The sequence below is a fragment of the Hemiscyllium ocellatum genome, chromosome 19, assembly GCF_020745735.1.
Source record: "Hemiscyllium ocellatum isolate sHemOce1 chromosome 19, sHemOce1.pat.X.cur, whole genome shotgun sequence".
NCBI lineage: Eukaryota > Metazoa > Chordata > Chondrichthyes > Orectolobiformes > Hemiscylliidae > Hemiscyllium > Hemiscyllium ocellatum.
In genome coordinates this window covers 66585354-66603025 of record NC_083419.1, presented here as the reverse complement: position 1 = coordinate 66603025, position 17672 = coordinate 66585354, and the positions used below count along the sequence as shown (strand labels likewise).

At 43.2% G+C, this 17672-nt stretch overlaps 1 protein-coding gene across 1 annotated transcript in view; it reads right to left on the bottom strand.

Annotated features, from left to right (window-relative positions):
- Positions 1-16397, bottom strand: part of creb3l2 (cAMP responsive element binding protein 3-like 2) — a 94259-nt gene extending 77862 nt beyond the window's left edge. The window contains exon 1 of the mRNA XM_060840014.1: positions 16196-16397. Within this exon, the coding sequence (XP_060695997.1) occupies positions 16196-16300 (105 nt within the window). The 5' untranslated portion in view covers positions 16301-16397. The remainder of the gene's footprint in view (positions 1-16195) is intronic.
- Between the last annotated feature and the right edge of the window lie 1275 nt (positions 16398-17672).

Sequence of the window (17672 nt, the reverse complement as noted above, 5' to 3'; positions counted from 1 at the left end):
TAACAAAAAGGTGAAGAATTACTGATGTTACTGTTTCAGAATCCCAATGAGAAAATGTTGCAATGGAGCTTTACGATCTGTTCACAATTCAATAATCTAACTTTCACTTAATGACGGTGAAACACACTAATGGGAATTGTACAGTCTAGCATGCTTAAAACTAATTCATATTCATTCATTTGAGACATCAGTCTGCCTATGTGTCTCCTGGGTATTGACTTGAATAAAAAGGATAGTCACACATCTGGATGCCATCTGTGCATACAGTGTTTTTTTTTGCCTCAAAGGGCCTTTATTAACAAAATTCTGAGCTTACTCACACCCTTATGTGCATAGGCAAGCCTTTCATTTACCTGTTAAACTCAGCAAACAGCCAGTCACTATTCCTCCCCCACAATTACACAGTGTCCAAATTCTAAGTTGAATTTGCAGTAGAGAACTTACATTACATTTACAGCCCAGAAGTGATTTACATGCTCTGTGCTACATTCTGAAATATGTACGAAAACAGTGCAGCATTCACCATTATAAGACAGCATAAGTGGAAGGAAGGGAGAGAAAAAAATAATCAATTTCTGATCTAAACCAGCTCACCTAAACTAGGGTGAGAAAAGGCACATGCTAAATTTACTTTAGGAGTATTGTAGCATTGGGGTGCATTTAAAATGAGGCCTAGTCTGCTTTTATGGTGGATCCCACGTTTCAGGCAAGAGCTCTTCATCATTTCTGATCAAGGGTCTTGGTTGAAACGTCAATTCTCCTGCTCCTCGATTGATTCTGATCTCCAGCATCTGCAGTCCTCACTTTCTCCTTTTTTTTGGTGGATGCTCAAGTACAGCATTAAATTATTCAAACAGCAGGGACTTTTAACCAAAATCCAGGCAATGTACTTTCCTCAATACTGTACAACCAACACAAACAAATCAATGCCATTCATCTCATTGCAGTTTGTTGGTTATTGCTGGTACCAAATGGCTTCCTCCTTTCAAACATAACAATCATTACAAAAAGAACTTTGCGGAATGTAGTGCTTGAAACTACTTTTCTTTTAATTTGCATATTTTAAAAATGGTGGATGAGAGAGAATCATAACAGAAAAGCTGCTGCATTTTTTGAGGTTTCTTTCAGTGTTGAGCTGATCTGCTTGATTTTTTTTTTGGATCAGTAATTACTATTTTTAAAGTCCTTGCTTTGTTTTTAGAACTTGAAAAAAAATCAAAAACAACAATACTTTAAATGGGGAGAAAGAAAGGGAGAGACAATGTCGGAGATCGGAGAGTGGCTCTAGAATGCAACAGAAAAGTTTTTATAAACCAAGCAGTGATAGTTCACAGTTGAGCGATTGTGAAAGTACGAGATGTTGCGGCTGTACAGGACATTGGTGAGGTCACTTTTGGAACACTGTTTAATTCTGGCCTCCCTGCTATCGAAAAGATGCTAGACTTGAAAGGGTTCATAAATGACTTGGAAGGATGTTGCTGGGCTTGGAGAGGTTAAGTTATAAAGAGAGGCTGAATAGGTTGGGGCTATTTTACCTGGAGCGTTGCAGCTGAGGGGGTGACCAAGACTAGAGGGTCTAGGCTTAAGGTGAGAGGGGAAAGATTCAAAAGGCAACTTTTTCACGCAGAGAGTGGTGCATTAATGGAATGACCGACCTGAGGAAATGCTGGAGGGGAGTACACTTACAAGATTTAAAAGGCATCTGGATGGGTACATGAATAGGAAGGTTTAAAGGGATATGGGCCAAATATTGTCAAATTGGACTAGAGTAGGTTAGGATATCCAGTTGGCATGGATAAGTTGGACTGCAGAGTCTATTTCTTTACAACGCTATGATCCTATTTGACAACAATGTCCAAAGTCACCATGCAATGCAAATCCTCTTCCTTCAGAAGCACTAATCAGAATGCTGTCTTTGACTAATGAAAGAGGCTAAAAGAGGTCTCACTTGCTTCCGAGAATTCAAGAGGTTTAATTCAAAGCTACATCAAAAAGATGTAGCCAAGGCAATTATATAGCGATATTGTTAACAGTCCTGAGTGTACATTAAGGCGTTCGGAGTGCTGAAGAATAGCAGATATAGAAAGCTTTAGAATGGAAGGAGGAAAAAAAACATATGGTGGAAAGATGTGTAACAGCTGGAAAAGCTAATAGTAGTAGTGAGGGGAGGGAAGGCAAGGTATAAGGAGGCAAAAGTCCACAATTTACTGGCAAAATAATGGGAAAATTTACAGTACTTCCCATTATACACACATAAATGCTACAACAACTTCGGCAGAGGACAGATGCACCCTTAAGCAAGAAAATACTAAAGAACTACCAATTGAAATACATAACTGAGGTAGTTTTACAGAAACAGTATCTCACTTTCTGCTTCATCGCTGAATTGCACAAATTTGCTATACATATAACCTCTTTAGTCTGGCATACTCGGAAGCAAGTCCTTTTTGGATTTTGGAATTTTAAGGATTATGAAATGACATTATATTGCCTGAATGCAAATTTGTGAACTGGAAAACACTGCTGACAAATATTTATTTGAAACACAAAACAGTAATAAAATTTGCTTTATTGATATAAATGCATTCTTTATGTTGGTGCTCCCAAAATACTGTACAAAAATAATGTCAATGAGGGTTTGCTTTTTTTTTGATAACCAGTGCTGTCAAATAATAGCTTCTGAACTGCAGAGATTACAGCATACTGAGATACTAAATGCAAAGTAAATTCACCACAAAGTTAATTTTATCCATTTCAATCCAAGTAACCTTTAAACAAGGTGGCAAGTGACAATTACTGCCAATCAACATCTATTACACTGAAACAAGTGAGAAGTCTCATCCCTCCTTGCATATTTTATTAAAAGACTTTGTTTCTTCTTTAAAGTTTCTTTTTTCTCTCCCTCTCTTTCTTCACTGATTTTTACATTGAGTTGACTAGCTCTAATTTACACATCCTTCTCGGTCTTTATATTGTTCACTTCATAACCCTTCAACCCGAAGCGCAAGATTACCAGCAAACTGCTATGGTGGCACGGTGGCTCAGTGGCTAACTCTGCTGTCTCACAGCACCAGGGATCCAGGTTCGATTCCAAACTCTGGCCACTGTCTGTGTGAAGTCTACATGTTCTCCCAGTGTCTGTGTGGGTTTCCCCCAAGTGCTCCAGTTTCCTCTCAGCCCAAAAATGTGCAGGTCAGGTGAATTGGCTGTGCTAAATTGCCCATTGTGTTCAGGGATGTAGAGGCTAAGTAAATTAGTCATGGGAGATGTATGGTAGGGGTCTGGGTGGGTGGCTCTTTGGAGAGTCGGTGTGGACTTGTTGGGCCAAATGGTTTCCATACTGTATGGATTCTAATTCTTAAAAAAAAGTTTGAAAACCTAGCTGAACAAGCATCAATTTAACTAGCAGCAGATTTGCATACTTAACTCCAGAAGGTGGTTATGGCCCTGCATCAACTGATATCAGGGGAATAGAAGGGATACAAGGATGAGAACGTCAAAGATCTGCATTTATAATATAAAAAGTTTCACCATACATCTTACACATACAAAATAAGTAACATTAGATATTTATGAATGATCCCTAACCAAGTCAAACTTTTAAGGGCTTCATTTGCCGATATTTCATGGACATTATCAAGCATGGAGCTTAAAAAATTAAACCGCTTGTAAATAAGTAGTCAGATCTTGCTGGTAAATAACGCTGTGTTAACGAGTAGCACCATCACTGCAATGCAAATCTCTAGAACTTGCTGCCCAATTCACTTTGTTCCACCTCTTTCCCTGCTTCAGAAATTGCTGGATTACTTGCCAATGAAACTTGCCAAGAGTGACACATAGTTACTAACGCAATTGCAAACAACCCCAACTGACAGGAAAAAGCAAAATTTAAGTGCTGTCAGATTTTTAAAAAAAAATCAGAATCACTTAAATCGTTATTTTTGCTTTTCTTCTTTATTTCAATGACTTTTCCTCACTTGAATTCTCATTCTGTACTCAACATGATTCCAATTCACCCACTTTTTCCACCTCCCCACCCTCACGCTTCTGCTGATGCTTCCTTGTGTCTGTTAAATGTATACACTGCTGGTCCCAAAGTACACTCAGGCCCTAGCTGTGCTGTAGCTCTCGAAATGTTACGTTACAGTCAGACCCACATTTCCAGAAACTTATTGCGACAAAAGAACTGAGCTGAAGGTGCAGAAAAAGTTGCCCTAATCCAGTCCAACATGTTTTCAAAAGATTAAGACAATAAGTAGCTAGCTTCCTGATCAACGTCACCATTTTCTGTAAAGTACAAGCTGACACAGAAGACAATCTTCAGAATTATGCATGTGGTAGTACAAAAGTTGAAGGTCAAACACCACTTTCCTCCATGAGCCAGAAACTGAGATTCCAAAATCAAATCAGATTTAAAGGGACAGATGTTAACTCAAAAAAAAACATTGGATGCGCAATTATAAAAGAATTTAGACAGCAAACCACAGCCAACAGCAAAACTATTCCAACTGTTATGTTAAGACTGGTGGCAAGGAAAATATAAATGTAACTGGGTCTTTTTGGTGTAACTAGAGTTAGCAGATATGTTGTTCTAACAAATGTATGCATACAGGCATTTTTGTGCTGATGCTACAATGTGACATCAATTCTCAAAGCATGAATACTGAACTAAATGGTGCAGGTAACTTGCATGTGATGGCAATTGTACTTCTGGGCTTTGAACACAAAAATAATATGAAAAATGCTATAGTTTATTCTTATGGTATAGTTCTGCTACTGCAGATGGGCATAGATTCGAGTGATATAACATAACACTATTTTCAAATCAGGGTGAATATTAATGGTAATTTGGCGATATTCCTTAAGTAGAGCGACTACTGAATTGCTCATTATTACTATGGTTTCATGCCCTCGTATGAGTACAAACTCCTACTGTGAAAGGAAACAAAGAAAAATGTTATTTTTAATAAATGAACTAGTGTGTGCCCCTAGCTTCTACACACAAGTCTTAAGCACCCAACATCAATGCCAATATAAATGTGCCAGTTGTTCAAGGCCAGAAGCCAGTAAAATTCTGAGGGTTTTTTTGGAAAATAACTAATTCCCAGCTGCAGCAAATCAAACGAGTTCACAGCAGCTGCAGACTGCATTAGGCTCTACACTTCGGAAGCCAGCAGTGTTAACGCAACAAAACAAAACAAAACCCAACTAAACAAAGAAGATCCAGCTCTCATCAGAAACGGAACATATTCTGAAGAAATCCAGAGGAGAATCAGATTGACATGATTAAATTGTGCTGGGTTTTCCATTAGTCAGCACAAGGGACATCTGGCACAGCATGGATTGTAGCTGCAGTAATTTGTGACAAGGAATTGCATCAGAATTCCTTGAATCCATTCTCAGTTCCAAGTATTGGAACCAACACAGGGCTCAAAATTTATGGCAGTTCATTTTAGAAATCAAATTCAGCTTCAAATAAAAACCTGTAATCAGCAATTAAAATCAATTACATAAACCTCCTTATGGCTTTATGACTAAGAAGCAGCTGGATTGGGGGGAGGTGTCATTAGGCATTACACTCTCAGACTGAAGACCACTCGCTCACAGCAAGAAACTGCACATGGAATCTTTTAATGTGGGTGGCTATTGTGCTGCAAAAACCACACTGTTCTGGCTGATCAGGAAACTCTCCCACACCTCCAGCCTGCCTTGGGAATAGCAGAAAAATGTACAGATTGATAATTGGCCATGCTCATATCACCATCTTCATTGTCAGCTCTACTGGCACTATCCCTACATCTAGGCCTGAGTGTTTAGATTCAAGTCCCACCTGTCACACAAAATAGTACAGCACAGTACAGGCCCTTTGGTCCTCAATGTTGTGCTGATCTTTTATCCTACTCTAAGATCAGACCCTCATTGTGTTATCTTCCATGTGCCTTTCTAAGAGTACCTTATGTATCTGATTCTACTACCACTGCTGGCAGTACATTCCACACACCCACCACTTTTCACATGAAAAACCTACCTCTGACATCTCCCCAAACCTTCCTCCAATCGTCTTACAATGATGCCTATTGGTGATAGACATTTCCGCTCTGTGAAAAACTCTCTGGCTATCCACTCTGTCTATGCCTCTCAACATCTTGTACACCTCTATCAAGTCACCTCTCATCCATCTTTGCTCTAATGAGAAAAACCCGTGCTCCCTGTCCTAGAGGTATGTCATATGATGCCTGAACAGGATGATTAAGAATAATTAAAGGTCTTGTGGAGTGGTGGTAGTGCCCCTACCGCTGGGCTGGAAGGTACAGGTTCACATCCCACCTGTCCCAGAAGTGTGTCATAACATGGTCGAACAGGTTTTTGATTAAAATAATGGCCCCTGGTGAGGTTTGAAGTTAGGGTTTCTGGCTCAGAGATAGAGGTGTGAACACTGCACCACAAGGCCTCCATTCTTGGCTTCATACTATTGAAATGGATGGCCCTTACATAACACCAAAAATTCCAGTATCAAGATAGTTCGTTCATCATCATTTCAGTACTTATTAAAACAATAGAAAAATGCCAAGGGTGGTGAGTTCAAACGTTAAGCCCCAAATTCCCACTGGCAATTCCTAATTCAAATGTTGTGAAGCAGTCAATCTGACTCATTGACACTGGCAACACTCCCACATAATTCAAACTTGCAAAGCAAAGTGATTGAGATCACTGCAGGCCAATTTCATCAGTCAAACTTTCAGTAATAAATATACTCGGATACTTTATTTAATGTTTCAGTAAGGTGGTGAATGAGCAATTTCTCAACTGCTGTTAGTGATACAACCTGATTCTCTATTCCATTCACAAACAGGTGGGGCATCCAATAGGCGATCCATAGGGCACAGCTGCAACCTCCAAAACCAAAGTTAAAAATCTAATTTTCTTGGACACAATGTATTCAAGCAGCCGCAACAAAATCTCAGAAATAAACTTGGGGCAGTTCGATTGAAAGCGGACATAAGATGTTATAAACTACTTGGTTCATTTTCAGTTCAGGCTTATCTCAATAAAGACGCTTCCCTGTATGCCTTCTGCAAAGGCAATTACACTTTGAAATATTGTAGCACACAGTACAAACAACCAAGATTCAGTTAGAATTCCTGAGATTAGGGAGCAATGAAAATAAATATTGAAGAGTTAAGGGTACACAACATGTCAGAGAAGCCAACATGCTTATACAGAGACAGAAATTGCTGGGAAAGACCAGCAGGTCTGGCAGCATCTGTGGAGAAAAAGCAGAGTTAATGTTCCAGGTCTAGCGACCCTTCTTCAGGACATTAATTCTGCTTTCTCTCCATAGCAGGTCTAGCAGCAACTTTAGAACCTGTTTTTCTGCCAAACCTGCTGAGTTTTTCCAGGAATTTCTGTTTTTGTTTCTGTCTTACATCATCTACAGTTATAGAGTCATAGCGATATACAGCATGGAAACAGACCCTTCTGTCCAACCTGTCCATGCCAATCAGCTTTCCCATCTCAATCTAGTCCCACCTGCCAGTACCCAGCCCATATCCCCCCAAACCCTTCCTATTCATATACCCATCCAAATGCCTCTTATATGTTGCAATTGTACCAGCCTCCACCACATCCTCTAGCAGCTCATTCCATACACACACCACCCTGTGTGAAAAAGTTGTCCCTTAGGTCTCTTTTATATCTTTCCCCTCTCACCCTAAACTTATGCCCTCTAGTTCTGGACTCCCCGACCCCAAGGAAAAGACTTTGCCTATTTATCCTATCCATGTCCCTCATAATTTTGTAAATCTCTATAAGGTCACCCCTCAGCCTCTGACGCTCCAGGGCAAACAGCCCCATGCTTACACAGAGACTGGAATACTGAAGCAGACAGAATGTGTTACCTCAAACTCATCATTCAACTGATTTTTCTGGATCTCCCATATAGAAAATAATGTAATACCACTGAGGGTCAAGGACTAACCTATCAAAGTCAGAAAACTAATGCCTTATAGCAGTTAAACTGGTATTAGGTCCAGGATTTGCTGTTCCTTTCTTAAAAACGCCAAAGACACGGAATAAGATAACTGATTTTCACTGACTAGAACAACAGCTGTCAACTTCTCCATACAAGCATCAGAATCTTTGAAATTCAATTCCTAAGAGTAAAGACAGTCATTGTAATCCTGTAAACAAGCAATTGGGCAGCTTGCCTTATTTAACATCGATTACTTAAAGGGAAATAAAACAGGTCATCGATTTATTGTTTAGACAAATGCAACAATAAAAAGTAAGCAATAAAAATAGTAATGAGAGAATTTGATATCCAATATATGTTGAAACTTGCAGAGTACCAGGGAATTAAAACCGTACCCGGCTTAGTCACCTTGAGCTCATGGTGATTGCTACTAATACTTTTGACTTCTGCCCTGTACACAGTCTCTGATATCCCTTAAATGGGAGGCACTGAACATCATTTCAACACTTTGCACCTTGTTCACACTGGTGGCAGAACTGCAGCCAGCGTTTTCATAAAATCGCTGTGTTTATCTAGAGTGATACGAAAGCTAAGTTACTCATCACAAATAAAAGACCTGAGAAACAAAATCAAATTCCAATCCATTAACCCACTAACAGCAGTGTTGGAGGAGCTCCTTGGTCATGTGAATAACAATGTTTCACTGGGGGAAGTAGTTACCCACCACCACAGATATGACACGGTGGGTGGCATGGTGGTTAGCACTGCTGCCTCACAGCACCAGATACCGAGGTTCAGTTCCCACCTAAGGCGACTGACTGTGTGAAGTTTGCACATTCTCCCAGTGTCTGAGTGGGTTTCCTCCAGGTGCTCCAGTTTCCTCCCACAGTCCAAAGATGTGCAGGTCAGGTGAATTGGCTATGCTAAAGTTGCCCGTAGTGTTAGGTGACGGAGTAAATGTAGGGGTATGGGTGGGTTGCGCTTTGGCGGGTCGGTGTGGACTTGTTGGGCCGAAGGGCCTGTTTCCACACTGTAAGTAATCTAATCTAATCCAATCTAACCTAAATGAACGACACATGCAACCAGAATACAAACAGTTTACAGAGAGTTAAAAATCACACAAAACCAGGTTATAGTCCAACAGGTATATCTGTAAGTACTAGCTTTCAGAGCGCTGCTCCTTCATCATACAACCACCTGATGAAGGAGCAGTGCTCCGAAAGCTAGTGCTTACAAATAAACCTGTTGGACTATAACCTGGTGTTGTGTGATTTTTAACTTTGTACACCCTGGTCCAACACCGGCACCTCCAAATCAGTTTACACAGAAATATTGATACCTTAATTAAGTGGGCAAAAAGTTGGAAAACAGAGTAAAAGTTCTTCATTTTGGAATCGTGAAACAAAAGAACAGAATATTACTTAAATGGAGAAAAACGGAAGCAAGCTGCAACATAAGGGGACTTGGAGGTACTTGTGCATGAAACACAAAGGTAGCACACAGTCATAGCAGGCAACCAGCAAGGCCTAATGGAATGCTGATTCTTATCCTTGGAGTATAAGAATAGGGAAATCTTACTGTAACTGTATAAATGCTGATAAGACCACATCTGTAGTACCGTGAGCAGTTTTGGTTCCCTTATTTTAAGAAACATATTTCATTGGAAACAGTTCAGAGAATATTTACAAGAATGATCCCTGGGACCGTCTTAGGAGCAAAGGTTAAACTGGTTGGAAGTCTGCTCACTGGAGGTCAGAAGCATGACAGGTGATGCCATTGAAACATAAAAGATTCTTAAGGGGCTTGACAGGGTAAATGCTGAATGTTTTCCCTTATTTGAGATTCTACAACCAGAAGGCACAGTCTCAAAATAAACAGGTGCCAATTTAAGACTGAGATGAGAAGGAATTCTTCTCTCAGAGGTTGAGAGTCTTTGAAACTCCTTGTCACAGACCTGTGGTGGAAGAGACTTGTATATATTGAAGGCAGAGATAGATCCTTGATCAGTAGGGGAATGAAAGGTTATGGGGAAAGGGAAGGAAAGTGGATAACATGAATCAGCCATGATTGTATTAAATAGTGGAGCATGCTCAAAGGGTTGAACAGCCTTTTCCTTATGTCTAACAACAACCACCACCAAGTCTCTAATCAACATAGCCATTTTGTCCGAGGGGATCTGGGTCATGGAGAAGGAAATTGAAGCAATAGCAAACAGTGGAGGTTCCAAGACTCTGATTCTCTTCTTGTCCATCCTTCCCACCTCAAGAAAATCTGGTGGTCACCATAAAGATGCACCCTTGCTTTTCTTCTGAGAGAACCACGGGCCTGAGCTGACATCTCAAGACAAAATGGTTCCCAAATAAAATCATCATCCATCCCATTCCCAACACCATGTTACAGAAGAGGATGGCAGTGAGATTGCCAGATTTGAGAAGTACCTACCAAAGAATCACCTTTAACAAATCAATGCAAACAATTCAATTGACACCAATAAAGGATTCATGTTTGGCCAATTTGCTGGTACTAACCAACGTGGAACTTTGCACAATTAAGAACTTTTTAAAATTCTTTCACGGGATGTGGGTGTCCCTTGCTAGGCCAGTATTTATCACCCATCGCTAATTGCCCTCCAGGTGATGAGCAGGTACACCCACGGTGCTTCACGATTTTAACCAAAGGAACAAAGTGCACAGTAAAACTGGTTCAAGTATTCCACTCTAATCCTCATCTTTGGAATGTCGATTACAACATAGCTCATGGTGTCAAGTGGCGGAAGTGAATAGTAGAACGGTGTGGGCTGGCAAGTCTAAAATCACTCTAGCTTTTTCTTGGGCTTAAAAAAAAATCAGCCTTTCTCGGTGCTGACGGACATCAGAGCTTAAAAACGTGTTGCTGGAAAAGTGCAGCAGGTCAGGCAGCATCAAGGGAACAGGAGAATCGACTTTTCGGGCGTAAGTCCTTCTTCAGGAATGTCAACAGAATACATAAAAATAGCAGCCATCCATTGTTCTCAGTCATTTATTTCAGCTCATTTTCTACTTCAATTCCACCTACAGACAATTCTCATAACAACAGAAGTTTTAGCATCCAAAATAACCGTTCTGAATGCATTTGAATGCCAAGCATTCTCCACTCTCTAATCCAAAGACTATGACCAGTGTACCAAATTCTGTAGCCAAAGGAAACATTTTCTCAACATTGACCTCTTAAGAACTTTGTGTCTTAATAAGATTCCTTTTCATTCTTTTAAACTCCAGGGAAGGCGGGTTTGAACCTGCTCAGTCTTTCTCCTTAAAGTAATCCACATATGCAGAGAATTAGGTTTGAGAGAACCTTGCATTGCATCTCTTTCAGGTACAGATAGCCTTCCGTGGATTAGGACCACCACAACTACAGGCAAAACTCCAGAGGTTGGGTCCCACTGAGACTGCATAGAGTACGAGGGTGAAGCACACTACTATCACGTGGAAGCAGGCCATTTGACCCATTGAGTCCGCACCGACCTTCCAAACAGCGTCCCATCCAAATCCACCTCACTGTAACACTGCACTTCCAATGACTAATCCACCTAACCTGGACACTTATGGGCATTTTAGCATGGCTAATCCACATAAACCTGCACATATTTGGATTGTGGGAGGAAAAAGAGCACCCAGAGAAAACTCTCACAGACGCAGGGAGAACATGCAATCTGCACGTAGACAGTCGCTCGAGGTTGGAATCGAACTCAGTCCCTGGCACAGTAACTACCAAGCCACTGTACTATCCCATTTTGGAAAAACCAGATTAATTTCTTGAATATCTCATTGCTGTTTGTGGGCTTAATGGTTGTCATGTTTGTCCACTTGAGCAAAGCAAATACATTTGCTTCTATAGAATCATGGAATTCTAGGCCTCACCAATTCCATACTTTTCAAACCTACATTGTTTTTTTTGTCCATTTAATTATTCATTGATTCACTGCAATCACCAATCATTTATCTTTAGCCATTTAAAAAAAAGTTATACATTTATTGTACTAATTCCTTATTCCTTTCTATGCCCATTACATTTGTGAACATTACTTCCTTACAGCTTGAGTGGTTGAATTAATTGCAAGTAGATTTCCTCCAAACTTAAATGGAGGTTCTCAAATCATGCAAGCAACAAAAGCAGCCCCAATACATACAGATTCCTGGTAACTCAAGAGACCTTGGAGTGCAGGTTCATACCTCTTTGAAGGTGGAGTCACAGTTGATAGTGAAGAAGGCATTTGGTATGCTTTTCTTTATTGGTCAGAGTATTGAATACAGGACATTGGTTAGCATGGCTATACGGACATTGGTTCAGAATATTGCGTGCAATTCTGGTCTCATTCCTATTGGAATAATGTTGTGAAACTTGAAAGGGTTCAGAAAAGATTTACAAGGATGTTGCCAGAGTTGGAGGAATTGAGCTATAGGGAGAGGCTGAACAGGCTGTGGCTGTTTTCCTTGGAGTGTCGGAGGCTGAGGGGTGACCTCATAGAGGTTTATAAAATTATGAGGGGCATGGATAGGGTATAGGCAAAGTCTTTTCCCTGGGGTCAGGGAGCCCAGAACTAGAGAGCATAGGTTTAGGATGAGAGGGGAAAGATATAAAAGAGACCTAAGGGGCAACTTTTTCACACAGAGGGTGGTACGTGTATGGAATGAGCTGCCAGAGGAAGTAGTGGAGGCTGGTACAATCGCAACATTAAAGAGGCATTTGGATGGGTATATGGGCCAGATGCTGGCAGGTGGGTCTAGATTGGGTTGGGATATCTGGTTGGCATGGACGGGTTTGACCGAAAGGTCTGTTTCCATGCTGTACATCTCTATGACGATAACTCGGCTAGGATGGATCCAGAAACTATTTCAGCAAGATTATAATCCAGACATCTATCACCACAAAGAGTCAAAATATAAAACCACAGCAAACAACCAAATCATAACTACTCATTGACTTATGATGGAGAACAAGTTTATGCTAGCCTTCCTTCAGACTTAGATGCAGCAGCAGGCTGACAATTAGGAAATTGGGCTTGCATTGCATTTACAGCAGAAAACAGCCAATTTGGCCCAAGTAGTCAATGTTTATGCTCTAACAAATCCTCTAATCAGCAGTTCCTTCTGTTTCAAAATCTAGCTTCCCCTTATAGGTAGTATGCTATTTGTCTCAATAACTCAACATGGAAGAGAATTCGACATTCCAACCATTCTCTGAGTTAAGAAGGATTTTGAATAGTCTAGATGATTGTCGCTCCCTTGATAAGCATTCCTCCTTCATGCATATAAAAACAAAAATATTCAAACTCCAAACATCAATTTTCAGAATGCATGCAAGGAATTATATTGCATTATTTGACATTTTTCATTGTAACTACCCTGTCAAAATAAACATTTGTTTACTTTGTTCACACACTCTTAAAATAACCAACAGTCGAGTCTGCACATGTATTATTGATGGGAAAACATCATCCCGTATGGAAGATCCAAACCCCAAAGGAGCAACTGCTATTGTAACAAGCTTACATCAGTTAACAGCAATCCAACTATAGTCAAGATTGTGGTGCTGGGAAAGCACAGCAGGTCAGGCAGCATCCGAGGAGCAGGATGAAGGGCTCATGCCCAAAACGTCAGTTCTCCTGCTCCTCGGATGCTGCCTGACTTGCTGTGCTTTTCCAGCACCACACTCTCTACTCTGATCTCCAGCATCTGCAGTCACTTCCTCTTAGCAATCCAACTATACTCCATCTACAATTAACTCATGCATGCAGAAACCAAAATGGTGGACAAAGCTGCCAGTTATTCTCAGAAGGTCTGGCAGTATTTGTGGAAAGGGAAACAGAGTTAACATTGAGTTCAGTATGATCCTTTCTCAAACTTCTGAACAGAAGTCATATTGAACTCAAAACATTAACGCTGTTTTTCTCTCCAAAGATGCTGTCAGACCTGCTGAGCTTTTCAGGCATTCTGTTTGTTTTAGAATTCCAGCATTTGCAGTGTTTTGGTTCATTACGATCATTTAATCAGTTTCTTTTGGTAACATGGGGTACAGGAAGAAAGTTGTGAAGATCAACAAGAGATGTGGATGTGACACCTCAGAGATGAACCAAGCCTGCATGATATGAAGGAAGCATCTTGGCTCATTGCGGATTTGAATTTGGCAGAGATCCCAGCAATGAAAGCTGACTTAAAGCCTGCCAGGAACAATGCCAATGGCATGACACACTGCTGCTAGATGCCAAGGGGCAGCGCTTTAATGTTATAGGAGAGCCTGTGCCCCTCTGGATCACATTTAAACTGACAGAGAAATTCAAGGAAGGGGAGGGGAAAGGAAACAAGGAAGCTTTGGAATGTATTTCAGAGAGCTAAGAAATGCTTCCACACAGGTCAGTGCCACTTCTGGACGTGGTACAATCCATACTCCAAACTTCTTCTGAGGAGGGTGTAAGGTGGTGGGAGGAAAGAGGGGAGAGTGGGAGTGGGGGTGGGGGGGTGGGGAGTGGGAAAGAGGGTGGAACGTGAATGTGAATTTTAGAATCCCTACAGTGTGGAAACAGCCATTCAGCTCAACAAGTCCACACAGTACAGCATCCCACACAGACCTGCATCGCTGTAACCCTGCATTTCCCAATCCACCTTGCCTACACATTCCTGGGCACTTCTGGGCAATTTAGCATGGCCAAACCACCTAACTTACACATTTTTGGCCTGTGGGACGAAACCAGAGCACCTGGCAGAAGCCCACACAGGTAAGGGGAGAATGTGCAAACTCCACAAAGACAGTCACCGGACTGTGAAATCAAACCAGGTCCCTGGCGCTGTGGGGCAGCAGGCTAACCACTGAGCCACCATGCCACCCAGAGGTATGTGGAGGAGACTGAGGCAGTGGAAAAGGGAGTAAAGAGTTGAAAAGTGTGGTGCTGGAAAAGCACAGCAGGTCAGTCAGCATCCAAGGAGCAGGAAAATCGACATTTCGGGCATAAGCCCTTCTTCTTGAAGAACAGCTTATGCCCGAACCGTCGATTTTCCTGTTCCTCGGATGCTGACTGACCTGCACTTTTCCAGCACTATACTTTCTCCTAGAAGAGGGAGTAAAGGAGACCAGGAAAGACCGCAGTGGGAGTGCAGAACGGTTGGAGAAGAGTAAGGAGTGGGCATAAGAGGAGACTGGGGGGCGGAGGGAAGTACAAGGGGACTGGGGTTGGAGGAGACTGGGGGGCGGAGGGAAGTACAAGGGGACTGGGGTTGGAGGAGACTGGGGGGCGGAGGGAAGTACAAGGGGACTGGGGTTGGAGGAGACTGGGGGTGGGGGAATAGGAGGACACTTGGGGGGGGAATAGGAGGACACTTGGGGGGGGGAATAGGAGGACACTTGGGGGGGGAATAGGAGGACACTTGGGGGGGGAATAGGAGGACACTTGGGGGGGGAATAGGAGGACACTTGGGGGGGGAATAGGAGGACACTTGGGGGGGGAATAGGAGGACACTTGGGGGGGGAATAGGAGGACACTTGGGGGGGGAATAGGAGGACACTTGGGGGGGGAATAGGAGGACACTTGGGGGGGGAATAGGAGGACACTTGGGGGGGGAATAGGAGGACACTTGGGGGGGGAATAGGAGGACACTTGGGGGGGGAATAGGAGGACACTTGGGGGGGGAATAGGAGGACACTTGGGGGGGGAATAGGAGGACACTTGGGGGGGGAATAGGAGGACACTTGGGGGGGGAATAGGAGGACACTTGGGGGGGGAATAGGAGGACACTTGGGGGGGGAATAGGAGGACACTTGGGGGGGGAATAGGAGGACACTTGGGGGGGGAATAGGAGGACACTTGGGGGGGGAATAGGAGGACACTTGGGGGGGGAATAGGAGGACACTTGGGGGGGGAATAGGAGGACACTTGGGGGGGGAATAGGAGGACACTTGGGGGGGGAATAGGAGGACACTTGGGGGGGGAATAGGAGGACACTTGGGGGGGGGAATAGGAGGACACTTGGGGGGGGAATAGGAGGACACTTGGGGGGGGAATAGGAGGACACTTGGGGGGGGAATAGGAGGACACTTGGGGGGGGAATAGGAGGACACTTGGGGGGGGCGAGAATGGAGGGATGGGTGAGGTCAGGTAATTCCCCGATGTGCAGCCTTTAACTGGGGGCGCATTAACAGGTTGCGGGGATGGAGGTTGTGAGAGCCCCAGGCTCCGGTGAGCGATCCTACCGTCGGGTAGAGGGCCTCGCACTGCAGTCCTGCCGACAGGTTGAGTTCACTGAGCTTACTGTCCCACTCGAGGGGGTCGGCACCATCAGCATCCAACACTTCCATCGCCGCCGCTCGGGTACCAACAACAAACAGGCTGTCACTGTCACAACTCCCCTCCGAGACAACACCGTCGTTGATCACTCTCTCCTCCAACACAACGCCAGCCGGAAGTAGAGGCTGTGTCAAGGACATTGATTGACAGGGATCTTCGCCTGTCGGGGATCGGATCGTCGCAAGGTGCCGCCTCCTGTTGGCACTGATTTAAACCAATCAGTTTGAGCCACTTCGCCTTTCTGCCGCGAGATGGTACCACCTCCCCCGCCGCCTCAGCTCCGCCCTCTCAATCACAGCCCTGCCCTCTCAACCTCGGCCGCGCCCCCTCAATCTCAGCTCCGCCTCCTCCACCTTAGCACCACCCCCATTAGCCTCGCCGCATGACTCGCAGTCCCACCTCTAACAGCCTCTGCCCCGCCCCTTCTCTCCCCCCCGACGGTTGGAAACTGGAAGTCCAGCTGGCGCTTGCGCAGTGGGGGGAGAGGGTGTTTTAACCGCACCGTGGGAAGACGCGGGTGCGCTTTTTAGTGGGGGAAGTCCCGTCAGGAATTTTCGTCGATTTATCCGATAAAAGCGAAACAATTTGGTCGGTGAGTTGAAGGGGGGAAGCCTTTACTTCGGATGTACAAACAAGCTGGTGGTGAAAAACGCTGGAGAAAGGCAATCAAAGTCTAAAGTTATTGTGCTCATATGGTGAAATAGAACAGGTATGATGGGCCGAACGGCGTCCTGCAGCATAAAACTTCTGTGGCTGTGAAACCTTTAGAGTTCACCAACCTGAAAAAGAATGGTTTATCCCCATTCACTGTTTCCTGCCTAATCACTGTCCACACCAATATACAAACTCCAACACTGTATGCTGTTATGTGTTATCCTTTGATGAGGTTCCTTGTTGGATGCCTCCTGGAAGTCTGAATACACCCGTCTGTTGGTTCCCCTTGGATGCTGCCTGAACTGCCGTGCTCTTCCAGCACCACTAATCCAGAATCTGGTTTCCAGCATCTGCAGTCATTGTTTTTTCGCCTCTATCTACCCTGGTTGTGACTTGCTTAAAAAGCTTCAATCAATTAGACAAATGTGATTTCCCTTTCATGGTGCCATGTTGACTCTGCTTTATTAGAGTATGAAGTTTAAAAATCACACAACACCAGGTTATAGCCCAACAGGTTTATTTGGAAGCCCTAGCTTTCGGAGTGATGCTCCTTCATCAGGTGGTTGCGGAGCAGGGCCATAAGACACAGAATTTATAGCCAAAGGTTACAGTGTCATGCAACTGAAATATAGTAAGCCAACAGTATTAACTTTCTTCTTTTAGAATGGCTTTGCTAGTTTTGGTTTATTAATATGTAAATCCCAGAACTCCTTTTAAGTCACATTCTCA